We start from the raw sequence: 24,876 nt of genomic DNA, 5'->3' as shown, positions 1-24,876 counted from the left end.
GCGCACTTTGAAAATATATATTTTTCCCGCCCCCGCAACTGCAGCACTGCTCACAGCTATCGTGGATACATAAAAATCAAAAATGGCTGAACAATTATAAAGAATTCTACCGACTTTATGGTTTTTTTTAATTATTTTGTTATTAAGTTTCGATATTTCGACTATCGATGCATGCCAGAAGTCATGTATCATGTATCAAGAAAAGGTAGCGTACTTTTTTTTTTCGCTACCTGATGACTGATGCAAAATTCTTGCATCATGATCAGTGATCATGTGCGTTCAGCAGAACTATCGTAAGAAATCCATCAGTGATCAGTGACCATGTTGTTCTGCTGAACGCGGCCAATGATCATGAAGTTATTCTGAACGCGGCAAATGATACCTTGACTACACTACTCAGCTCCTTTCGCAACAGCAGCGTTGTGAACCCTCTTTGATATAAAGCACCTTTGTGAACAGTTTATTATTTTGTTACTCGATTTCGATAGTCCCGACATCGGAATGTGTGTATATGTAAATATAAAAAAATATTAAATTCGGCTTACTACCGCGTATAAATTAACAAAGCAAGTAGGGCAAATGGCCGCCGCCGAGACAGGTGCAAAGGCCAGCGGCAGTGCGGTGTCCAGCGGGCAGCGCGGCGTCAGCCGAGTTCTTGCCAAGTTGTCTCAATCCTTGGCCGGAGGGGAGTTTTATGAGGCGCACATGATGTACAGGACGTTGTACTTTAGGTACCCTCTTTTCTTAAAATTTGCAGCGAAATGGGTACGAATATTGTATCTCCCTTTATAGGTACACAGCGCAAAGACGCTACCAGGACTGCCTGGATCTCCTCTTTGACGGAGCACAACAGCTAATTTCCAAGGAGCAGGAGAGCAGCGCGGCGGACTTGTGCCTCTTGTTAGTTGACACGCTGGAGAAGCGAGGACCGCAGGCGGAGGACACCGACAACTTCTTGTGGGTGCCACGTCTAGGAGCCTTGATCCGTGGCCTCAACGCTGCGACGGTGGAGCGCGAGACCCTAATCGTAAGTCTCTGACGTTTTAAATCCCGACGTGTTGCCATAACGAGTTACATGTGTCCCCTAGCTACGGACCATTAAGTGGAGTACGGCACTGCATGGGCAGTACGGCCACCCGGTACTGCACAAGTTGATTGCTCATGTGTTTTGGACAGAGGGAAACATCGAGTCCGCTCGGCATCACTATCTTCTTTGCCAGGACGGAAGCCTCTGCGGCCGAGTGCTGATAGAGATCAGCCAGAGCAGAGGTTTCCAGGGCGAGGTAGACTTGTTTCTGGTGCAAGCAGTGTTGCAGCAGCTTTCGCTTAAGGATCGAAAGACCGCCGAAGAAACGTTCACCGAGTACACGCGGTACCACGCTAAGATACTCAGGCATGAGTTCCCCTACAAGGAACCGCTGGTCAACTTTCTGTACTTCCTGTTTCGCCTCATTGACGCAAAGCGTGTTGCTGGGTTTCGGGCCTTGCGCAAGCTTTACGATCCATCGCTTAAGCGCGACTCATCCTTCCTGAAGTACGTGGCCAAGATTGGAGTGATCTATTTCGACGAGCAGCCGGAAACAGGTCATGCCGGCCCTCCAGGATTGGGCGGCATGTTCGGGGACATATTCAATCGCCTAATGGCGGGCTTCGACGAGGACGACGCGGAGGATCAGGGCACGCCGCAAAGACGACAGAACGTGAATAACGAGCTGGACTAACATCAAATACAGATTTTGGCAGAAATGGTGCATAGCAAAGGACCCTTTGGTTACTACACTTTTTGGTCGCTCTTAGTCAACGAAGTTCTTTGCCAAGAATTCATCGGTCTTTTCTTGTTATAATTTTAATGTATGCGTATAGTCGCGATAAATGCAATGTAGATTCCACAGTGTTTTAGAGGGAAAATATAAACAAACGTTTATTTCACCTTGATCACCGAGCCTTATCCACTAACTCCAAATGGAAGTAGGGAAGAAGGGGGCACTAATAGGAGGAAAAGTTTGGTTAGACTTAGCTGCTATAAATAAAGAACCATTGGAATGAGACTGGTATCATTGTAAAGGCTGTTCTTTTGGCTATAGCTTTTCCTACATCATTTTGAAGTCAATTGCAAAGCCTTTGAGGAACGTTGCAAAATGTCAACATACTTTTTAAACTAGTATAGCCCCAGTACTGGGGTAATGACAGTAAGAAACTTACTTTCGCTGTTAACGGTAAAGGGTAAAAGGTATAATTTTTATAAAATTTTTTGAATTTTTTTGTCCACCAATCTTTTGATCTAAAGTAGAAAATAGTTGTGATTTTTTTTAACTCTTTCCCATGATATACCAAGAAAGGAAGCTACCTTCGGCCAGCCGAAGCTTATATACCCTTGTAGATAAAAGAATACTCACTCGGTGCAGTTCCAGGGATTCCAGATTCAGCGTTTCGATTTATTTCAATTTTGTTTTTAAGTAGTCAAGAATCAAAACGCCTACTTCCTACAAAGTTACAATGAATTTTCTTATATTTGATTGGGAGCCTTAAGATATAGTGGTCCGATCCGGCTGGCTCCGACATATGTACTACCTGCAATAAAAAGAAGACCTTCGGGAAAGTTTCATCGCGATAGCTTTAAAACTGAGAGACTAGTTCGCATAGAAACGGACAGACGGACAGACGGACATGGCTAGATAGACTCGGCTATTGGTGCTGATCAAGAATATATATACTTTATGTGGTCGGAAACGTCTCCTTCACTGCGTTGCAAACATCTGACTGAAATTATAATACCCTCTACAAGGGTATAAAAATGCGGTTATAGCTCTTTCACACATTTATGTAAGTTTTATATTTATATACCCGCTACTTGTAGAGTAGCGGGTATAATGTATTCGTGAAAAAGTATGTAACAGCTAGAAGCATGCGTTTCCGACCCCATAAAGTATATATATTCTTGATCAGGCACACTAGCCGAGTCGATCTAGCCATGTCCGTCTGTCCGTATGTATGAACGCTGAGATCTCGGAAACTACAAAAGCTAGAAGGTTGAGATTTTCCACACATATTATTGGGCCTCCTACGCAGCGCAAGTTTATTTCAGCCGAGCGCCACGCCCCCCCTAACTCCCACAATCGCCCACTAACGATTTTAAAATGTGTCGTGCGCCCACATCTTTAAAGATTTTTGAGAAGTGTAAATGCAATTTTGTTGTGTATACTTATACCTATCGAAATGTAGAAGAATTTTTCAAATCGGACCATTCATTAAAAAGTTATACGCAATCAAAATTTATATATCTATCTCCCTCGCACTCACTTTCGCTGAGGTTCGAATATTAGATAGTCGGGACACCAACCCGAGTACAGCGTTCGCACTCCCTTTAGCTGAGTGACGGGTATTAGATAGTCGGGACACCAACCCGACTATAGCGTTCTCTCTTGTTCTTCTTTGATTTCTACAATTCCACTATTTCTTAAAAATTTCGCGATTTCAAATTTTGTTTTGCCGCCCCTAACCGCGAATTGAGCCATTTACCTCAGTTTGACTGCAATCTGACTCATCAAATACCACGAAGATTGAAGACCAACAACAAGACCTTCAGAAAATAAATATTTCAAAAAATCTCGCGAGCGACCAATGTCCAATAAAGTATCCCGAACAGAATGAGACTATTTTCAAAAATTTGACAATGACGGAAATTGGTTCGTAATTTATTCAACTGATGTCTCTTAAAGCTCAAATTTTTAATGCAGCCCTCTGGTGTCCAAAAGAACCTTCAGTGAACACGGCGCGCAACTTAAAAGAGCCGCTTGGCCGGTAGGGCCACATACAATTGTGCCACTTTTACCATTGGAGCCCCCTTCTCCCCTCTTACCTAAATAAGTGGTCTGGTGTTATCACGACGCTTATGTCTTGCAAATGACGGAAAACAGGGTAATACTATACATATATTAGCGGGCTCACCCCCGAAATTCGCGAAAACAATTATCCTCGATGGACCGCGATTTCCTAAGAATTTAATTGCAAAAAGAACTTGGCGGTCGGCCATGGTTCTCTTGTAATTGAATTTCAAAGTTCCTGGGTTTGCTATAAAAAACATGTATGCTTTCCTAACGTTTGCTTTAAAAATCATATATGTACAGTGGCGGACAAAAGTCTACGGACGACCCCCTTTTTCTGAGTTCACCCACTCCTTTTGCTTTTACGGGAAAAGAAATGATGCAGTTTTGTTCTTTATGTTATTAATATACAAAAACTAAAATTGTATTGTTATTTATAAAAAACTTTAAAATTTACGGACGAAAAACTTAAAAATGGCATTGACAAAAGTCTACGGACGATTTTTTACATTACTTACTGCAAAATTTTCGAACCAAAATTACCCAAACCTGCTCTATAATTTGTATGCCCAGGTGAAAACAATTGCCGGAAAGCATAAAACAGCAGCCAATTTTTCAGGATATGCGCCGTATGATTTGGATCAATTTTTGTCCACAGATGCCTTCAAATTATGTTCAAATATGGTCTTATACTGAGAACGAACCATAATACTTTCGACGATGACCAAATTTCCTCATCCCGAGGCTTCAACTGATCCCCACTCTATATAAGGGGGATTCCCTGAACTGTTGAATTGCTGAATTGTTGAATTTTGGTCAGCTGTTAATCAGCTGTTCCATACAAAGTCAACTTTCAGAACTTTCAGCAATTCAACAGCCTCGGGGCTGTTGAAAATTTTGTTGAATTGCTGAAAAGCCAGAGTTGTCACCTTTTTTTGAAAGTCGTGGCAACTCTGTAACATTTTAGTATCACCAGTACGCATTATTTATTTTAAAATCAACTTAGAAAGCATATTTGTGGTTCTTTTTACCTTGGTAACACTTTTAGACAGTAACTAGCAATAATAAATCAAATTTTACATGCTTTAAGTTCCGTTAAATTTTTTAACAAATAACAGCTGTTTGAAAATTCAACAGGAACCATTTTGGGTCGTTCCCTTAATTGCTGAAATTTTTTGTTGAATTTTCAACAATTCAGCAATTTAACAGTTTAGGGAATCCCCCTATTGTTTCTGCAAATAAATAAAAAAAATAAACTGACTGGGAAACCAGTGTGACCATAGCAAAGGCTAAGTACAAGCGGATAGTAGCAATTGACTAAATGCGGTCTGGTCCTACCAAAAAATCATCGAATGTGCCCTGCAGAATACATCAGTTCAGATTAATTTAGTTTAATTTTCGTTGAGCCACGCAAAATAAAAATAACGTAAGAACCCGCCCGGTAAAGAAGTGAAAGCACACTCCTCAGCTGAATAAGGGGTTAGTAGCGCTCAGTAAAAAGAGTGCAAGCAAAGTAAGCTGGTTCGGGACCCAAATGCAGCCGATTAACATACATAAATAGTACATGGTGTGACAATTTCAGCGAAATGGCCGACAAGGGTGCAGCGCCCCCCGCAGACAGTGAGGCTCCTGCAGATGCTGCCAAAGAAAATCACACCACGTTGACTGTGCCCCCCGCTCCAGCGAACAAAGCACCCTCAGATGCCTCCACGTCCACTGCGGTCCAAGTGGGCGGTGATGTGGCGGAGGCGGAGCGCTGCTGCTGGATCTGTTTTGCCACCGACGAAGACAACCGCCTGGCGGCGTGGGTGAAACCTTGCCAGTGCCGCGGCACTACCAAGTGGGTGCACCAGAGCTGCCTCTACCGCTGGATCGACGAGAAGACCCAAAAGGGCAACGCCCTCCGCTCAGTGTCCTGTCCGCAGTGCCAGACTGAGTACATTATTGTATTCCCCCAGATGGGCAAATTCGGGGGTGCCCTGGAGGCGATGGACAATCTTATCAAGCGCCTTAGTCCCTTCCTGGCGGCTGGCTTCTTTGTGGGCTCTCTATACTGGACAGCTGTAACGTACGGAGCGGTGACTTTCTTACAGGTACATATTACGCACATAATTTCTAATTAGTTCCTTGTTCAGCAAATGCACAATTGACAGATCGTGGGCCATGAGCACGGCATGTCCATAATGGAAGCCGGCGACCCCCTCGTTCTGCTCATTGGACTGCCGGCAATCCCGGTGGGACTGGTGCTTGGTCGCTTGATCCGCTGGGAGGATGCTCTGTTGCGCCTGATTCGAAACCGCGGCACAGTGGTGCGTAAGTTTCCCTTCGTGAGCCTCATTTATCCGAACCTGTAAGTGCGCACACAATTGCTAGGCCCGCAGCCTTTAATGTTCTGTTTTATGCAGCAACCAAGATGAAGACCAGCCAAGTACCAGCAATCCGGCCACACCTGCTCTCTCGGACCCCGTGTCGGCCACGCGTGTGTTCTGTGGCGCCCTTTTGCTACCCACTATATCGTCGATCGTAGGACGGATTCTCTTTGACTCCGTGGACAACACGTTGCATCGCACACTCCTGGGAGGTCTCACCTTTATAACGGTTAAGGGAATCCTGAAGATTTATCTGAAGCAAAAACAGTACGGCCGACGTAAGAAGCGTCGAATCGTCGACTACACTGAGGAAAACATTCGGAATTTCATGCATCGCAACAATAACAATGCCGCAAATGCAGCGCGACAAGATCAGCAGCCCCAGCAGCGACCAGTTCCTCCTGTTCAGCATATGGACGCAGTAATCACTCGTCAACGCGGCGATAGTGGAGGTAGCGTTGTCTAGAAGTAATTGGTATTAAATCCAATTTACAGGGTCAACTGTTTTCTACGAGTTATCGTTTGTTTTAAGTTAATTGTTTTACCTCTCGCACTTGCAAGGACACTGCAAAGCTCATTTAATTTAGATGGCTGAAATTGAGGAAGAGTCTGCAGGTAACAAAGCTAAATTTATTGTTAAAGTACACTATGTGTAAAGGCCGGAAAGTAAATGTATATTCAAACTAGACGCCAATTAGACTTGGCAAATATTTTGTTAACAATAAAGAAAAATCCGCCATGTCCTTGCGTAGATATAATATCGATATAGTATATAATGGATTTATATATGTATATGCTTCCAAGCACTTGATTGGATACGTTACCCTTTTTGTAAATTAAAAAGTTGCCTATGTAAATAAAATCAAATACCGCTGCTGTGGGTGAATTACAACCGTAGAATACATTGTGCAACAAAGTTGTACCAAAGAGAACACTGTTTAACACTGTTTACATTCTCTTTGGTTGTATTGCTTATAATCCGAATAATTTCGCGTAGGGTTCGATTGCCTGGTGTAAGCCAAAACGCGGAGGAGCAAGAAAGTCAGAATAATGCTTTTACTAAATATTTTTAAATCGCGATTCCGGATGATGGATGATGACAATGAAAGTTTTAATTGTGTTGGAGAATCTGTATTTGCATCAGTACAGGTTGTCTTATTCATACTTATGAATCTGCGAAGCTTACATTAACTTGGCTCTACAGTTTAAACTAATCATTACGTCGCAAAAGCTTTCAGTCTTCTATATAAATATGTATGTACACACATAGCTAAGACAAAATATACTGTTAAAGAACTGTCCGAGGCGTACGCTCCAAAAAGCGATCTAATCATTTATAATTGCTAGCAAGTTTTGTGTTTGTTTTGACTCTTTGTGCTTATCATTGGGAGCACAGAAAAGATACGCTAAAATGCGATGAGCGATCAAAATAGTGCAGCATCGACTTTTTGATGCCCTTTGATTGAGCAAAGGCATTACTGTGTAAGATTGTTAAGCTATCCATTTTTAAGTTCAAAGAAGTCCTTTGTTCTAGCTTAACCCAAATTGAAAAAAAATCGTTTCAGAAGGAAACCATTGGTAAATTCGTGCGGACTTATCTTTATTGTCATTTGATTAATTTTGTCAGGGTATTGAAGAGGTTAAGAAAGTTCATATAAATCAACACACATGGCTTACTCTTCACATACATATGTACATATATATACGGACAGAAATATAATACCGGTGACCTGTGATGCCGCTTTAGCTTTTGGGAATGACTTCAAGAAGCTAATTTTCATTACTGAATTGCATTCAAAACTTTTAAAAACTTTTTTAGGCGGTCGCTTAAAAAATTGTTTGTAACTTTCAAATAACCTCGTGTTTAAAAATTGAATTAAGAGAATTATACGAATTTTAATTAATTAGTTGCTTAAGTAAAGATGATGAAATTTACTTTCATAGCTCGATTGCACTGAAGACTTTTCAAAACTATTTTAAGTGGTCGCAAAAAAACTACTTATAGGTTTAGCTAGGAAGTATAAATGTTATAAGCGTTTTTTAATTTCTTCGGCTTTGATACATACAAACATACAATATATATGCATGTATATATACTATACCTTTGACTGTTGAATGATAAAAACAATTGGCTTCGTTGGCTTTTTAACTAATTTTTTTCAAACGATTTGTGAACAATTTTATATTTATTCTACTTAAATATCCCCCGAAAAACACAGAAATTACTTATGATGAAAATTATACCTAAACGGATGGAATCGGTCAGCACTGTGCTACCTTACATATATATGTATATTGCACAAACATACATATATACATACATACATGCATAGGCGTGCGCTAGCCCAGTGGGCTGGCTCACCTACTTGGGCCTTCAGGAAGAAATCACTCGGCCTTAAGAATGAGTTTCGGATGGTCTCTTCGTCACTGTGACTTCTCGACTGCGCGGGTTGCGTTTGTTCTTTGTGACTAAGTAGCTGGAATCGGCGTCACCGTCGGCATCGAGTGGTTTTTATTTCGGCTTGGTTGTTAGCAGCAGCGCCGGGAACTTTGCCGCAGTCGTAGCCAAACTTCACGGGAACTACGAGCGCCGCTGTTGGATGCGGAATCGGAGTGGATCGCCACGAAAGCAATCAAAACAAAAGACCCCTGAGCCAGTGGCAGTACGAGTTCGGCTATCGGCGTTATCAACAGCAATATCGGTAACACCATCCACAACGGTTAAAAAGAGCAGGTCGCAGCCGAACTCAATCGATTTGCCAAGGCACCTTCTCCACCTCCGCCGGGAGGCCATGAGCAACGCGATGACAGCCGCCCACGAGCCGACGATCCACTACCTGGACAGTGTTCTTAGTGAAGAGGAAAAGCGGTGCGACTATGGCCACCAATGGCGCAACATCTCCATTTCCAGATCTGGACGCTTCCGGTCGAAGAACAAAAAGCGGGACGCGGTCGACGGCAAGCTCTTCGACGCAGGATCGGGATCGCCGAAGGAGAACGAAAAGGTGTGGTCCTTGCTTTTTGTGCGCACTTTCATTATCGCACCGGTACACTGTAGAATCCGTGTTCTGAAGGGTCGCGATTTCTGTGAGCGATGTTTGTACGCATGTATGTATGTATGTATCTGTGGTTCACAATCTTGCACTGATTCTGTTTCTATTAATGTGTTGGTCGCAACAACAATGGGAATACCCTCGTATATCGCCTATGAAAACTTACGGAACCGTGTAAACTTTTACACTGTAAAGTAAACGGAAATGATCGATATCTTAACGAAATCCTCCAGACTAGTTAGGCTTACACTTTTTTTGGCATAAAAAATCAATTTACTTTGCGATTTTTTTTATAAAAACTGTTTGGATGGATTTAATTTATATTATTAAGTGTCATTTAAATAACATCCACTAATTTTTATAGCCGATACTATCGGCTAATATATCACTGTATCTCCGCCAAAAATAATCGGAATTTTTTATGTTAAAGAATTTTTATACCCGTTACTCGTAGAGTAAAATGGTATATTGTATTCGTGCAAAAGTATGTAACAGCAAGAATGAAGCGTTCCGACCCTATAAAGTATATATATTCTTAATCAGGGTCACTAGCCGGTTCGATCTAGCCATGTCCATCTGTCCGTCCGTATGAACGCTGAGATCTCGGAAACTACAAAAGCTACAAGGCCTTAACCTTTGAAGATTTTAGAAAAGTAAAAATGCAGTTTTATCATCAATAACTATCGAAATGTAGAAGAATTTTTCAAATCGGACCATTCGTTAAAAAGTTATGCCCGATCAAAGTTTTCTATCTCCATCACCCTCGCACTTCCTTTAGCTGAGTAACGAGTATCTCATAGTCGGGGTTTCCGACTATAGCGTTCTCTCTTGTTTCGATCTTTTAAAGTCAAAATGCGTTTTTCAGCTAAAAAGTTCGACTTTCGGCTCACAAATACAACCTTTTAAAATCGAAAGCTATGTACGCAGATATTCTTACATATTTTTATATTAACACAAATTAATGACGATAGCCATGCGCCAAAAACACTGTCAAGCAGTGTAATTAACACTGTTTTGATTGTTTCTCAAAATAGAAAATCGCAAAAACAGGCGACTTTCCTTGAAAAATATTTTTGGTACCACTGCTTATTTCTGATGACTTTGAGTAATTTTACTAAACTATGCATATCTCCTAGAACGTATACTCGATTTGCAAATATACATTTCGATAGGTATTGATAAGCACAATAAATCTGCATACTTACTTTTCCGAAATATTGAAATTTTTAAAATCGTATATGAGCGATTGTGGGCGTTAGAGGGGGCGTGGCACCCTTTTGAAACAAACTTGCGCTGCGTAGGAACTCCTAGAATCTGCAGGCAAAATGTCAATCTTCTAGCTTTTATAGTTTCCGAGATCTCAGCGTTCATACGGACAGACGGACAGACTTTTATATAGAATATACATAATATTCTTGATCAGGGTCCCTAGCCGAGTCGATATAGCTATGTCCGTATGTAGTTTATGGGGTCGGAAATGCTTCGTTCTAGCTGTTACATACTTTTGCACGAATATCCTTTTTTTTAACAAGAGAGAACGCTATAGTCGGATGCCCCGACTATCAGATACCCGTTACTCAGCTAAAGGGAGTGCGAAGGAGATGGAGAAAAACTTTGGTCCGCCGTAACTTTTTAGCGAATGGTCCGATTTAAAAAATTTCTTCTACATTTCGATAGGTATTGATAAACACAATAACACTGCATTTTTACTTTTCCAAAATATTGAAATTTTTAAAATCGTATATTAGCGATTGTGGGCGTTAGAGGGGGCGTGGCACCCTTTTGAAACAAACTTGCGCTGCGTAGGAACTCCTAGAATCTGCAGGCAAAATGTCAATCTTCTAGCTTTTATAGTTTCCGAGATCTCAGCGTTCATACGGACAGACGGACAGACTTTTATATAGAATATACATAATATTCTTGATCAGGGTCCCTAGCCGAGTCGATATAGCTATGTCCGTATGTAGTTTATGGGGTCGGAAATGCTTCCTTCTAGCTGTTACATACTTTTGCACGAATATCCTTTTTTTTAACAAGAGAGAACGCTATAGTCGGATGCCCCGACTATCAGATACCCGTTACTCAGCTAAAGGGAGTGCGAAGGAGTTGGGGATAAAACCTTTGATCCGCCGTAACTTTTTAACGAATGGTCCGATTTAAAAAATGTCTTCTACATTTCGATAGGTATTAATAAACACAATAAAACTGCATTTTTACTTTTCTGAAATATTGAAATTTTTAAAATCGTATACAAGCGACTGTGGGCGTTAGAGGGCGCGTGGCACCCTTTTGAAACAAACTTGCGCTGCGTAGGAACTCCTAGAATCTGCATGCAAAATGTCAATCTTCTAGCTTTTATAGTTTCCGAGATCTCAGCGTTCATACGGACAGGCAGACAGACAGACAGACGGCTAGTGATCCTGATCAAGAATATATATACTTTATAGGGTCGGAAATGCTTCCTTCTAGCTGTTACATACTTTTGCACGAATACAATATACCCTTTTACTCTACGAGTAACGGGTATAACAAGAAAATGGGTGTGTCAAGCCTACATACGACAGAAGTGAAACTTGTAGTATTCTCTCGTTTATCATTTCATTATCTCTTTTTTTCTGTCTTAGGTTAGTTTGAAAATTATATGTTAAATAATTCAAGGACAAAGCATGGATTTGGTTTATTTCATATTTATTTACAAGTATACAATATTACATAAATAACAATATTACAATTAAAAATTACCAGAGACCGTAAATAATGATTACACTATGCAGCATTTGTAGTGCTTTTAAAATTTACATCGATGGATGCTATATTTTTGTATTCGTTACGAATTCTCAAGTTAAACCAGTCCAAAAAGGTTCCCGACCCAAGGATTCTTAGCAAAAGGACCTCAAAGTTCGAAAAATGCTGAAACTGGCCAACTTTCCGGAGGTCTCAGAGGAACGGATTCATGGTTTGATTTAATGTTAAAGTTTTTTAAAAGATACACTCTTTATCTTTCAAACCCCATACTTAGAATAATTTTAGGATTTTTATTAAGGGAGAAACAAATTTTAGATAACATAGTCAAAAAACACTACTATTTTGACCGCAGCTGTATGCTTTTATGTTTTTTCAATTATTTTTAAAGTTGCATTGCAACATTTTGAAAAATCTTAAAAAACACCATTTTGGCAGGCTTTTTGTTCTAGGCGCCCCACAGTGGGACGTGTCTAGACGGACTCGGCTATTGGCCCTGATCAAGAATATATGTATATACTTTATGCTGCAAAAATTTGATTGAAATTATAATACCCTCTGCAAGGGTACAAAAACGTCAAATTTGAAAAAGTACCCTCTGTTTAACCCTCTAGTGCCCAAATTTTCTTTTCCAAAAAAAAATTATTTTTGGATTCATTATGTATCAAAAGTGAATGTTTGTTTTAGAAAAACTTTTACTTTTACATGGATCGAGTTTTATAGAACTATATCCTTGGACCGCCTAGACCTAATACACACAAAAAACAAGAAAGGAAGCTAGCTTCGGCCAGCCGAAGCTTATATACCCTTGCAGATCATTCCTATTAATTAACAAATCGCAAAAATGTTCAATTTTCTAATATTTCTCATTAATTTTCCGATCGTTCCTATGGCAGCTATATGATATAGTCGTCCGATTTTGATCAAATTAAAATTGAAATTCGGAAATATTTAAAAAGAGTCATATCCTAGAGTAGAAGATAATACAATAAAAACCAAAGAAGCTAGAATTTATTTCCTATTACTTTTCCATTAATTTTCCGATCGTTCCTATGGCACCTATATTATATAGTCGTCCGATTTTGATTAAATTAAAATTGAAATTCGGAAATATTTAAAAAGAGTCATATCCTAGAGTAGAAGATAATACAATAAAAAGCAAAGAAGCTTGAATTTATTTCCTATTACTTTTCCATTAATTTTCCGATCGTTCCTATTGCAGCTATATGATATAGTAGTCCGATTTTTTAAATAATTTATTCGAAATTCAGAAATATTTAAAAAATAACATCCCCAAAAGTAGAAGGTAATATTTAAAAAAAACACCGAAGCTAGAATTTTTTAAAGTTTTTTTTTCCGATTGTTCCTATGGGAGCTATAAGATATAGTTGTCCGATCCGGTCGGCTCCGACATATATACTACCTGCAATAGAAAGAAGACTTTTGCGAAAGTTTTGTATCGATAGCTCAAAAACTGAGAGACTAGTGTGCGTAGAAACAGACAGACGGACAGACGGACGGACAGACGGACAGACGGACATGGCTAGATCGACTCGTCTTGTGATGCTGATCAAGAATATATATACTTTATGGGGTCGGAAACGTCTCCTTCACTGCGTTGCAAACTTCTGACTGAAATCATAATACCCTCTGCAAGGGTATAAAAAACTATGTAAAATCAACTATTTAATAGTGAAAACTGCCCCAACCCATAAAAAATAGAAAATGCCCCAAAAAATAGTAGATTACCTATAAAATAGTAGATAACCTACAAAATAGTATTTAACCCGAAAAAAATTGTTGTTTTTTTTAATTATGTTTTTAACTTTTTTTATTTTTAATTAAATTTGTTATATTAATTTATATGGAAGTTATTTATAGACACTTACATTTCACAGATACTTAAACTTACAAATCAGGTTTTTTGCCTCCGCTGGGAATCGAACCGGGGCCGCAACCATCAGAGTCAAGCACTCTAACCACTAGGCCACAGAAGAATGCTTTTTGTAGAGGAAAATCTATAGACTTGAAATCAACATTTAACAAAAAAAAAAAAAAGAAAAATATCATCTGCAAAAGCGGGATTTGAACTCACGACCCAGAGATTATGAGTCGGTTACTCTAACCACCCTAAGTCCAGAAAAATAGTTGACATACAATTTATAATCGTATTTTTAAAACAACAAAATATATGAAGGAAAAAAATAGTTGTGTTACGAAATTAATTGTGGTGTTACTATTTAATACCCCAAATAATAAAACAACAAAATACACGCAAACAAATAAAATAGTTTTGCTACGATATTAATTGAGACGTTACTATTAACTTGCCAAATGAATAAAACAACAAAATACATGCAACTTTCGTAAATAGGTTTTCTACTATTTTAATTGTTAAATACTATTCAATGACCCAAAAAATAAAACAACAAAATACATAAAAAATTCAGAAAATAGTGAAATACTATTTTTCTATGTTAATTTTACATAGTTTTTTTATACCCTTGCAGAGGGTATTATGATTTCAGTCAGAAGTTTGCAACGCAGTGAAGGAGACGTTTCCGACCCCATAAAGTATATATATTCTTGATCAGCATCACAAGACGAGTCGATCTAGCCATGTCCGTCTGTCTGTCCGTCTGTCTGTTTCTACGCAAACTAGTCTCTCAGTTTTTGAGCTATCGATACAAAACTTTCGCAAAAGTCTTCTTTCTATTGCAGGTAGTATATATGTCGGAGCCGACCGGATCGGACAACTATATCTTATATATCCCATAGGAACAATCGGAAAAAAAAACTTTAAAAAATTCTAGCTTCGGTGTTTTTTTTAAATATTACCTTCTACTTTTGGGGATGTTATTTTTTAAATATTTCTGAATTTTGAATAAATTATTTAAAAAATCGGACTACTATATCATATAGCTGCCATAGGAACGATCGGAAAATTAATGGAAAAGTAATAGGAAATAAATTCAAGCTTCTTTGCTTTTTATTGTATTATCTTCTACTCTAGGATATGACTCTTTTTAAATATTTCCGAATTTCAATTTTAATTTAATCAAAATCGGACGACTATATCATATAGGTGCCATAGGAACGATCGGAAAATTAATGGAAAAGTAATAGGAAATAAATTCTAGCTTCTTTGGTTTTTATTGTATTATCTTCTAGTCTAGGATATGACTTTTTTTAAATATTTCCGAATTTCAATTTTAATTTGATCAAAATCGGACGACTATATCATATAGCTTTCATAGGAACGATCGGAAAAAAATATTAATATTTTGCACTTAATTTGCAAATAATTATTTCGTCCGAGTTGCACAAATTTTCTGCATCAAATGACTACAGCAGCTTGCGCAAGCTCTAGTATGTATTCCAAACGCAGCGAACTTAATTTTTGGACTTCCCCGAATTAGAAAAAACGCAAAACCGAGTCACTTACCCGTCTGGAGGCGGTCTTGGGCACTAGAGGGTTAAAAATATATACAGTGGCGGACAAAAGTCTACGACCCCCTTTTTTGGGAGTTTACCCATTCCTATTGCATTTACGGGTAAAGTAATGTAAAGTAAATTTCTTAGCCCCAATCCTCAAATTGCTGGCTGTTTTTCTTTCATTTAATAGTTTAAATTGTAAATGAAGCATTGAGTACAAAAAAGTGTCACTTATTTGCATTCCTATAGGGGGCTGTCTATAGACATTACGTATATATTACGTAATCACAATTTCGGCGATTTTTGATTTACAATACAAAAAATTTGAACTACAGTAATTATTTGGTGGACACCTAGCAGCAAAAAAAAGTGACTTTTTTGAGCTCCTGCTTAAAATAACAGAAAAAAAAATACTTTTTTGTCCTTTTTTGTATTATTTTGGAAAATTATCCATCTAACTAGAATCAAATATCAGTGCAAAATCACATAGAAATTTGTTTTTATCAAGTTTCATGCTTTTTGGCTTGGTTGACATCCCCAGAGAATTGCCCATATGCTGAAACTTTCTCTAACGCTTTACATAGTAAATTCCTACGTAAAAAGACAAGGGAAATTCAGAAAGTCGCGTTCGGGCATGAAAAAAATTGAATTGTTGATATAGATAAGCACGATAATCTAACTATTGGAAAATTGGAAATGGATAAACGAGAAACTCAAATTATAGGAATCTTATAAGTTTTCTTACTTGTGCGCATCATAAGCTGAGGTCTTTCAGAATTAAAATTTGAGCATTTTACTGCTGTTCAAGTGACAGGAATTGTTCCCCTGAAATATTTATACCCGTTACTCGTAGAGAAAAAGGTTACGTTTTTACCATATACCAAATTATAACACCAGCGGAACAATTTTGTTTCGATCTGGCACTTTTGGGTTTCAGACATTAATTACATTTAAAAATGCAAAAAAAAAAATGCATTAATAAAAAAATTAGTTCGTTTATTCAAGTTTAAAATATTTTTTATCGCTATTAGCAAAAAAGAGCCAAACTCAATAAAAATGGGACAAAGAGCCAAATCTGGCAACCGTGCCTATAAAGTATATATATTCTTAATCAGGGTCACTAGCCGTCTGTCTGTCAGTCCGTATGAACGCTGAGATATCGGAAACTACAAAAGCTAAAAGGTTGAGATTTCCCACACGTATTTATGGGCTTCCCACGCAGCGCAAGTTTATTTGGGATGTTTCATTTAAGTTTAAGATTTTTTGGATCTGTAGACCTTTATATGATAATGCCTATAAGTAAAAGAAATGTTAGGCAAATCAATAATGTGACACAAAAAAAGGTGTTCCGTTTGTAAAAGAAAAGCCCATTTATGTATGAAATTATGTCAATATCGAAGTTTTTTCAGCACTGCGTCATATTCCCATAGAATATAGCCATTTAGCGCAGGGACCGAAAATAATGATTATTTTTTTTGAGTAAAAAATAAAAATCTCCAATTGATTATTGTGTAAGCGAAAAAAAATATCGCTCAGAAATAATGATTATTTTGTGAGCGATATATTTCGCTCAAAAATATCACTCAAAGTGTGATTGCATCCGACCTACGCGGAATTTTACAATTATTTAAATTGACACTTGTAGGTAGAACCACGAAGCACATATCCAGCTAAGAAAAAAAATAAATTTTGTTTGTATAAACCGCTTAAAAAGCGGTTGACTTTTGTATAAACAAGAAAGAAAGCTAGCTTCGGCCAGCCGAAGCTATTAACTTACAAATCGCAAAAATTTTAGATTTCGTGTTATTTTAATATTATTTTTTCTATCCTTCCCTATTGCAGCTATATAATATAGTCGTCCGATTTTTGTTAAATTTAATTCAAAAGTATAAGAGAATACAATAAAAACCAACGGAACTATAATTTGTTTCCAATTAATTTCCCATTAATTTTTCGATCGTTCCTATGGCAGCTATATGATAGCTGATGATAGTCGTCCGATTTTGATAAAATGAAAATTGAAATTCGGAAATATTTAATAAGAGTCATGTTCTAAAGTAGAAGAGAATACAATAAAAACCAAAAAAGCTAAAATTTATTTCTTTGTAACTTTCCCATTAATTTTCCGATCGTTCCTATGGCAGCTATATGATATAGTCGTCCGATTTTTAAAATATTTTATTCAAAATTTTGAAATATTTAAAAAATAATATTTCCAAGAGTAGAAGGTTTTTTTTTCCTATGGGAGCTATAAGATATAGTTATCCGATCCGGTTGGTTCCGACTTATATACTACCTGCAATAGAAAGAAGACTTTTGGGAAAGTTTCATCGCGATAGCTTCAAAACTGAGAGACTAGTTTGCGTAGAAACGGACGGACAGACGGACAGACGGACGGACATGGCTAGATCGATTCGTCTAGTGATGCTGATCAAGAATATATATACTTTATGGGGTCGGAAACGTCTCCTTCACTGCGTTGCAAACTTCTGACTGAAATCATAATACCCTCTGCAAGGGTATAAAAACAAATTTTCTCTGGGAATCGAACTCGTGCTTACAGCTCGGCGGACCAAGACACTAACACCCAGCCCACATGTCGGGCAGAAATTTCAAACTTTGTAAAATTGCGTACAGAACGGCTGCAATCGCACTTTGAGTGATATTTTTAAGCGAAAAAATATCGCTCACATAATAATTATTATTTCTGAGCGATATTTTTTTATTCACATAATAATTATTATTTCTGAGCGATATTTTTTTTCTTACAAAATAATCAATTAATGGAGATTTTGTTGAAATGCTAGACTATTGAATTATAAACTCAACTTCTAAAAACAAGAGAGAACGCTATAGTCGGGTGCCCCGACTATCAGATACCCGTTACTCAGCTAAAGGAAGTGCGAAGGAGATGGAGATAAAACTTTGATCCGCCGTAACTTTTTAACGAATGGTCCGATTTAAAAAATTTCTTCTACATTTCGATAGGTATTGATAAACACCATAAAACTGCATTTTTACTTTTCTGAAATATTGAAATTTTTAAAATCGTATATAAGCGATTGTGGGCGTTAGAGGGGGCGTGGAACCCTTTTGAAACAAACTTGCGCTGCGTAGGAACTCCTAGAATCTGCATGCAAAATGTCAATCTTCTAGCTTTTAAAGTTTCCGAGATCTCAGCGTTCATACAGACAGACAGACGGACAGACGCACAGACAGACGGACAGACGGACATGGCTAGATCGACTCGGCTAGTGATCCTGATCAAGAATATATATAGTTTATAGGGTCGGAAACGCTTCCTTCTACCTGTTACATACTTTTGCACGAATCTAGTATACCCTTTTACTCTTCGAGTTACGGGTATAATGACCTCGAGCCCGCTAAAACGTACTCAATAGTAAACATAGGTCGATTAAAATCACTAATTAAAATCACTAATTAATGTAAAATAAACTATATAATAGTCAAAAATCTCCCAACCAATAAAAAAGGCCCAAAAACATAAGAAATAGTTGTTAGCCGAAAAAATTGTTTTTCAACTATTTCAATTGTTGTTTTAAGATATAGTGGTCCGATCCGGCTCGCTCCGACATATGTACTACCTGCAATAGAAAGAAGACCTTCGGGAAAGTTTCATCGCGATAGCTTTAAAACTGAGAGACTAGTTCGCATAGAAACGGACAGACGGACATGGCTAGATAGTCTTTAAATAGTTTCATTTTTATTTGTTATATTAATTATATTCAAGTATTTTATAGACACCTTCATTTCTTAGTAAGAAGAAGAAATTCTTACTACTCTTTTTCTGTTTTGCTGCGCTGCGGGGGCTACAAAACGTTAATTTTTATTAGGCCGCAAAAAGTGCCTTAAAATGGAAAATTTTTAATTTCTTTGAAATCTGTGGCGTTTGGTCTTGGGACTGGTTCCGAATTAAATAGGTAGTATATAATAGAACTAGCTATGTCCGGAGCGACTTCGTTCACTTAAAATAAGTCTGGAGTACGATTGACGAGTTCGATTTGATACCTTAACAGCTGCCGGATACGGCTAGATCGACTAGTCTAGTGATGCTGATAAAGAATAAATATACTTTATGGGGAAGGAAATGTCTCCTTTACTTCCTGCAACCTTTAGCCAAAAATTATAATACCCTCTTCTTTTATTTTAGGTATCGTTTCGCAGTTCGACCAGCGGGTATTCCAAGACTGCTGCCACTGTAACGACAGGATCGATGACGACAACAGGAACACAGGGGCAAAGCCAACGTGCCCAAGTGGAGAGCTATAAAAGTTTTTACGAAACGAATTTATAGGTAAAGTCGCCTTAATAGGCCGATGGCTGTACTTACTGTGCATTTTCTTTATAATGTAAATATTTATAATGCATATGTATATAATTTAGCGAGGCGCTTTATTCTATTAGATAAGAAAGATAAAGGAACGGAGTAAGACAGATGACTTATTGCAGTACGAGTTGTCTATGCAGCGCAGACAAGTATACCTTGCGTGGCTTGATCTACTAAGGCATATTTCGCACATGAGCACTTTCTCTCTCCATGCTTAGACCAATTGTTCCTAACCAAAATTATTGTACACTGCAATCTAGCTTGCTTAGATTGTTGAAGTATTAAAACGTGATAATTGCACTAATTAATATGCATATTTTTAAGTTTATAACTATGTAAATTGTACGTCTTATTGTAAAAATTATTATTTTTTAATCAGACCAATAAAGAACCAGGTTTGATTTAAGAGTCGTTTAATTGTAAAATTTACAGTCGTTCATCACGTGGTATCGACAGCCTCATCTTGGGATCCGTGATACTGAGAAGGGGCTCTTAGGTCTGCTGGGGGTCTGATATAGCTGACATCAAGCACACAAAACTTGGCCCGGCACATTGGGCAGGTGCACTTTTGTTCCAGCCACACCTCGCGATCCACGTCGGTTTGGCGAGCGGCGAACCACCGTGCCAGACACTCCACGCACCACATAGGTCGACAGTAACAGTTCGAACAGCACGACCCTTCCGCAAGGGGAGCGCCATTGCGATCCAAGTCTGCACATTGTTTGTGAATCTTAGTGTTAGGTTCGTTTAGCATGCAGGCGAAACACTTATCTGTAGTGGCGTCCGCCTGAAAAATGGGATTTAGAGCAACTTGCGTTTTAAACACGTCCACAAAGCGGTCGATGACATTTCGGTGGAACTGGATATTGGAGGGAATTGCGATGGGGCGCCGAACACGGTCCTCTAGGTTCCTAAACTCCAAAGCATTAATACGTATGTGGAAGTCACTCACGCCCTGCCTCATAGGTCGCACAATAATGCTAATCATCTGCAGAGTGTCGTTCTGGTCATGATGCGAAATGTTGTATGTCTCCGCCTGCAAAAAAAGATATTTTTACTAGACACCGATCAAGGACTCGGCCGTAACTGACCTTAGCTACGCTAAGCGACGTGTTGCTTTGATGAGCAAAATGGACATTGTACATAGTGGTTTTGATTATCCAGTTCTGGGTGGCAATCACAGTGCTTATAGAGTTAAGTTTTTTTTTGTAAATTTCAGGTCGTCGAAACTCAGTGCCAATGTCGCTGGCCACGGCATTATAGCTGCCCGGCGAGTTGGAGTACTTCGAAAGGGCCTTGCTGATGGGGTGCCGGCGCCAGTTCTGCTGATGCCAGTTGAATATGAGGGCGGGAACGGCTAGAACGGCCAGCACACTAAACCGCTGGGCGGTCTTCCACGTTAGCGTTTTAAAGGCCACCGCCTCCTGGGGCATTGGGAAATCTGGGTCGAGATCGGAGTCCTCCAGAGGCTCCTGCGTGGCGAAAACGGAGAACTTCAGTCTGTGGATAAGAAAGTAGGAGAATGGCAGGCAGGAGTGCACGAAGAGGTTCAGCGATGTGCGTCGCAAATGGTAGCCCACAAAGTCTAGGTACTCCTCGCCCAGAAACCGAGCGAACAACTGTTCGATGGTGAGGCCGAGGCGCTGGAACTCCTCTGGGGGGTAGATAATGACCATGCACAGCAGGAAGTAGAAGAGATTAAACAGTAGTTCCGACTCGTCCATATTGCGAATAATTTTGGATTTGTTGATTTGACGAATGACCTAGGTGTCTACTAAAATATGTCCCTGTTTGTTGTTATTCATATGCACAGACCATCGATTACATTATCAATCTTATCGATAGTTAAGTGAGCCCGGAAGCATCGATATGCTTGCCGCTGTCTATTGACTAAATATAGTTTTGCGCGGCTTCGATAGCTAGCTTAAAGTTTGTTTTTATTATTTATTTTGAAACAAGAAAGAATATAACTTCGACAGCCCATATAAACATATACCTCTGGAGTTGAAATAAAGGTAATTCTCTAGAAGAGACTCATCCTTAAAATTCGCAAATAGAAGTACCAAAAGACTGATACCATCCAACAATGGAATTGGCCGCGTTCAGCAGAACAACATGATCACTGATCATTGATGGATTTCTTACGATAGTTCTGCTGAACGCACATGATCACTGATCATGATGCAAGAATTTTGCATCATTCGGTGGAATTCTTTATAATTGTTCAGCAATTTTTGATTTTTATGTATCCACGATAGCTGTGAGCAGTGCTGCAGTTGCGGGGGCGGAAAAAATATATATTTTCAAAATTGCGCGCGCAATATTTGTTATATATTTTACTTTTACGTCGTCGAAATGTATCATGAGCGTTCAGCAGAACAAACTTTATTACTGATTACTGATCCACCAACTTTTAGTAAATTGATCAACGAATTTTATTTTAAGGAATGAACTAATATGTGGATCGCACTCAAAGGCACTTGAAAAGCAACGCACTCATTTGCTAAAAAAAGCCGACTTTTTCCAAACTACATATAGCTCGTCTTCTTGGTCAAATTCTAACTACCCTAATCCCTTAAGGGCCGTTTTCTCGTCCTGCATGTACAAATTTTTTAGCGAAGGGATTTGTAGTTGGCTAATTCTATAAAAATCCTCTCTTTCGTCTGTAAATTTTGTATTTTATTTAAAAGTAACATATGAGTGATTCTTTGTGAAACGTATCGAGATTTTCTTAATGCTATCAAAACGTTATCTCATTTTTATCACGATATTACACCATTTAAATATTATTTTTAAAAAAGTAAAAAAAAAAATCTATTCGACAAAAGCGAGGACATGGCGATGCTTTATTTTTGATTATTTTATTTATAACTGTAAATTACGCGGGGTAAAACATAAATAAAAATACTCAAAAATGATTATTTTTGACAACACCCATAACACAGGTACACAGCCAAAAATTTCCACGAACCATTTCAAGTTTTCCATGATATTTGGGTGCTCCTGAGTAAAAGTCCCATACAAAATTATTTTCCATCACCTACAGGTTCCGCGGTATAGCTAAAAATACAAAAAACCGATGTTTGCCGACATTTTGAATTACGTGGCCTATATAATTGGACCAACCTTTATTATTTTCGGTAGGACCTACTCTCAATACATCAAGGCATTCCTAAAAAATAGTCCCCATTGTGAACCATTGCCCATGTCTTTGGAATTCGACGCCAAAGTTGAAAATCCCAAAATTGTAGAGATTTTTCTGATGGAAAAACAATTCTGAGGATTAAATCTTGAATGGAAGTAATTTTAACTATTAATTGTATCTATTGTTCATTGTATGCTTTAATTTCGGTTTACAGCGTTTTCATGAGAACATTTTATTGGATTTCTTATACTAATAAAACCGATTTTTTTATTTCATTATCTACTCCTAAATGTTGTCAAATTTTGAATAAGTCATGGCAACCTCTAAAACTAAGAAACTAAAATACGTTCACTGAACATACACAGAGAAATGTAAATGTTTACTCCCATTCTGTAGGATGCCTTGACTTTTTTAAAATTTGACAACATTTAGGAGTAGATAACTATGCCAAAAGTCCTTCCCAAGGGTCGAGAAAAGTTTTTACTTGGCAACAACAACAAAGGGCATTGTATCCATGTAAAGTTAACTTTAAATTGTTGGTAAACAAAAGGGTAGTCATGCCAAATTAAAAAAAAAAAATTATTGGCCACTATGTTAATTTATTCGATTTTTTTGTCAACTGGTTGAAATAAGCTGTGGCCTTTTTTTTGGGCTTTTTTTGTAATTAATTCATAAAAAATATTTGTAAAATATTTAAAAAATCATAACATTATTATACACTAATGTGTATCATCATAGATGTATTCTGCGTTTAAATTATTTTGATAACATGTTTTGTTTAGTTTTTATGGGCTGTTAAAGTTTTTGATGTAGACTGGTTGAAATAAGCTGTGAGCCACTGTACAGGGGTGGTCAAAAGTATTTTCACAAATGTTAATGTTAACTGTACTTATATTTTGAACTTATAATATAAACTTTTGGCACCTATAGAAAGAGCACTTCAATTCCGTTTAAATGACACAAAAATTTTCTTAACCCATTAAGACCCCTTTGAAAAGTGAGCAAATTTTTCGAAATTCAAATTTTCAACTTTTTTCCTGGGGCTTAAAACAAAAATGTTTTGATGCAAAGTTGTTCCCCAATCAAAATTAATAATCCCTTCCAAAAAAAAATTTTTTAAAATATTTTTCTTGTATTTTTTATGATTTTTTGAATGGAGACCTCTTAGTAAAATTTTGTATGAAAAGGAAGAAAAAGCGGCAAAAATAGCTATTTTCAAAGAATCATATAAAATACAAGGAAAAATATTTTGAAATTTTTTTTTTTTGCAGTTATTATTAATTTTGATTGGGGAACAACTTTGCATCAAAACATTTTTCTTTTAAGCCCCAGAAAAAAAGTTGAAAATTTGACTTTCGAAAACAATTGTCTAATTTGCCCACTTTTCAAAGGGTGCTTAATGGGTTAAGAAAATTTTTGTGTCATTTAAACGGAATTGAAGTGCTCTTTCCATAGGTGCCAAAATGTTTATATTATAAGTTCAAAATATGAGTACAGTTAACATTCAAATTTGTGAAAATACTTTTGACTAGGGTTGTATATCTCAGCTAGTCGCAAAGTTTTCGTAGCGATCAGAACGGTTCGTTACAACATTATTAAAAATGTTTAACAAGGAAAGACTGCTTTGTTTTTTATTGTTTCATTCCATTATGCAGAAAGTAATGGAGGTCCCATGTCGAAACTTTGAGTGGCCAACAAGGATTATGCATAGAACATTATACTATTTTTTCATAAATATTAAAAATGCCGATTTGAAGAATACCGCGATTGTAAATATTTTTTTTAAGTTTGGACCATACTTTGCACTGGAACCATTATGGGTGTTATTTTTATCTGAAAGCTTGTCAAAAATAATGATTTTTCAGTATTTTTATTTATGTTTTATCCCGCGTAATTTACAGTTATAAATAAAATAATCAAAAATAAAGCATCGCCATATCTTCGCTTCTGTCAAATAGAT

General features: G+C 37.7%; 4 protein-coding genes across 11 annotated transcripts; 3 read left to right on the top strand and 1 right to left on the bottom strand.

Annotated features, from left to right (window-relative positions):
- The first annotated feature begins 472 nt into the window (after positions 1-472).
- Positions 473-1,935, top strand: LOC108054444 (Golgi to ER traffic protein 4 homolog). Its single transcript, XM_017137413.3, has 3 exons — positions 473-731; positions 793-1,027; positions 1,089-1,935. The coding sequence occupies exons 1-3, from the start codon at positions 580-582 to the stop codon at positions 1,719-1,721; spliced, it is 1,020 nt and encodes a 339-aa protein (XP_016992902.1). The 5' UTR covers positions 473-579; the 3' UTR covers positions 1,722-1,935.
- Positions 1,936-5,148: 3,213 nt separating this feature from the next.
- Positions 5,149-7,093, top strand: LOC108054447 (E3 ubiquitin-protein ligase MARCHF5). 3 transcript variants are annotated; one of them, XM_017137416.2, is made up of 4 exons: positions 5,149-5,303; positions 5,407-5,917; positions 5,978-6,174; positions 6,230-7,093. In XM_017137416.2, the coding sequence occupies exons 2-4, from the start codon at positions 5,411-5,413 to the stop codon at positions 6,657-6,659; spliced, it is 1,134 nt and encodes a 377-aa protein (XP_016992905.1). In that variant the 5' UTR covers positions 5,149-5,303; positions 5,407-5,410; the 3' UTR covers positions 6,660-7,093. The 3 variants fall into 3 exon arrangements, with proteins under 3 accessions (XP_016992905.1, XP_016992906.1, XP_016992904.1); XM_017137417.2 differs by having other exon boundaries at positions 5,161-5,337; positions 5,386-5,917; XM_017137415.2 differs by having other exon boundaries at positions 5,162-5,337.
- A 1,232-nt stretch (positions 7,094-8,325) lies between these two features.
- On the top strand, positions 8,326-20,177 carry LOC108054448 (uncharacterized). Of its 5 annotated transcripts, none has more exons than XM_070216250.1 (3): positions 8,327-9,301; positions 19,595-19,738; positions 19,828-20,177. In XM_070216250.1, exons 1-2 carry the CDS (start codon positions 8,794-8,796, stop codon positions 19,711-19,713), a joined length of 627 nt encoding a protein of 208 aa, XP_070072351.1. In that variant the 5' UTR covers positions 8,327-8,793; the 3' UTR covers positions 19,714-19,738; positions 19,828-20,177. The 5 variants fall into 5 exon arrangements, with proteins under 5 accessions (XP_070072352.1, XP_070072351.1, XP_016992908.1 ...); XM_070216252.1 differs by having other exon boundaries at positions 8,514-9,198; XM_070216251.1 differs by lacking the exons at positions 19,595-19,738; positions 19,828-20,177 and adding an exon at positions 9,442-9,641 and having other exon boundaries at positions 8,326-9,301.
- On the bottom strand, positions 19,818-21,583 carry LOC108054445 (E3 ubiquitin-protein ligase TM129). 2 transcript variants are annotated; one of them, XM_044394720.2, is made up of 3 exons: positions 21,445-21,578; positions 20,863-21,243; positions 19,818-20,807 (listed from the first exon to the last, which is right to left on the bottom strand). In XM_044394720.2, exons 1-3 carry the CDS (start codon positions 21,493-21,495, stop codon positions 20,211-20,213), a joined length of 1,029 nt encoding a protein of 342 aa, XP_044250655.1. In that variant the 5' UTR covers positions 21,496-21,578; the 3' UTR covers positions 19,818-20,210. The 2 variants fall into 2 exon arrangements, with proteins under 2 accessions (XP_044250655.1, XP_016992903.2); XM_017137414.3 differs by having other exon boundaries at positions 20,863-21,583.
- Between the last annotated feature and the right edge of the window lie 3,293 nt (positions 21,584-24,876).

The sequence above is a fragment of the Drosophila takahashii genome, chromosome 3R (genome assembly GCF_030179915.1).
Source record: "Drosophila takahashii strain IR98-3 E-12201 chromosome 3R, DtakHiC1v2, whole genome shotgun sequence".
Taxonomy (NCBI): domain Eukaryota; kingdom Metazoa; phylum Arthropoda; class Insecta; order Diptera; family Drosophilidae; genus Drosophila; species Drosophila takahashii.
The sequence above is the reverse complement of the archived record's forward strand: the minus strand, read 5'-3'. Positions and strand labels throughout refer to the sequence as shown.

Coding starts and splice junctions, on each gene's coding strand:
- LOC108054444 (XM_017137413.3), top strand. CDS start 580: ATGGCCGCCGCCGAGACAGGTGCAAAGGCCAGCGGCAGTGCGGTGTCC. Junction 732..792: donor TACAGGACGTTGTACTTTAG/GTACCCTCTTTT, acceptor CTCCCTTTATAG/GTACACAGCGCAAAGACGCT. Junction 1,028..1,088: donor TGGAGCGCGAGACCCTAATC/GTAAGTCTCTGA, acceptor TGTGTCCCCTAG/CTACGGACCATTAAGTGGAG.
- LOC108054447 (XM_017137416.2), top strand. CDS start 5,411: ATGGCCGACAAGGGTGCAGCGCCCCCCGCAGACAGTGAGGCTCCTGCA. Junction 5,918..5,977: donor GAGCGGTGACTTTCTTACAG/GTACATATTACG, acceptor CACAATTGACAG/ATCGTGGGCCATGAGCACGG. Junction 6,175..6,229: donor AGCCTCATTTATCCGAACCT/GTAAGTGCGCAC, acceptor TGTTTTATGCAG/CAACCAAGATGAAGACCAGC.
- LOC108054448 (XM_070216250.1), top strand. CDS start 8,794: ATGCGGAATCGGAGTGGATCGCCACGAAAGCAATCAAAACAAAAGACC. Junction 9,302..19,594: donor TGAGCGATGTTTGTACGCAT/GTATGTATGTAT, acceptor CTTTTATTTTAG/GTATCGTTTCGCAGTTCGAC.
- LOC108054445 (XM_017137414.3), bottom strand. CDS start 21,495: ATGGACGAGTCGGAACTACTGTTTAATCTCTTCTACTTCCTGCTGTGC. Junction 20,808..20,862: donor CGTCGCTTAGCGTAGCTAAG/GTCAGTTACGGC, acceptor CTTTTTTTGCAG/GCGGAGACATACAACATTTC.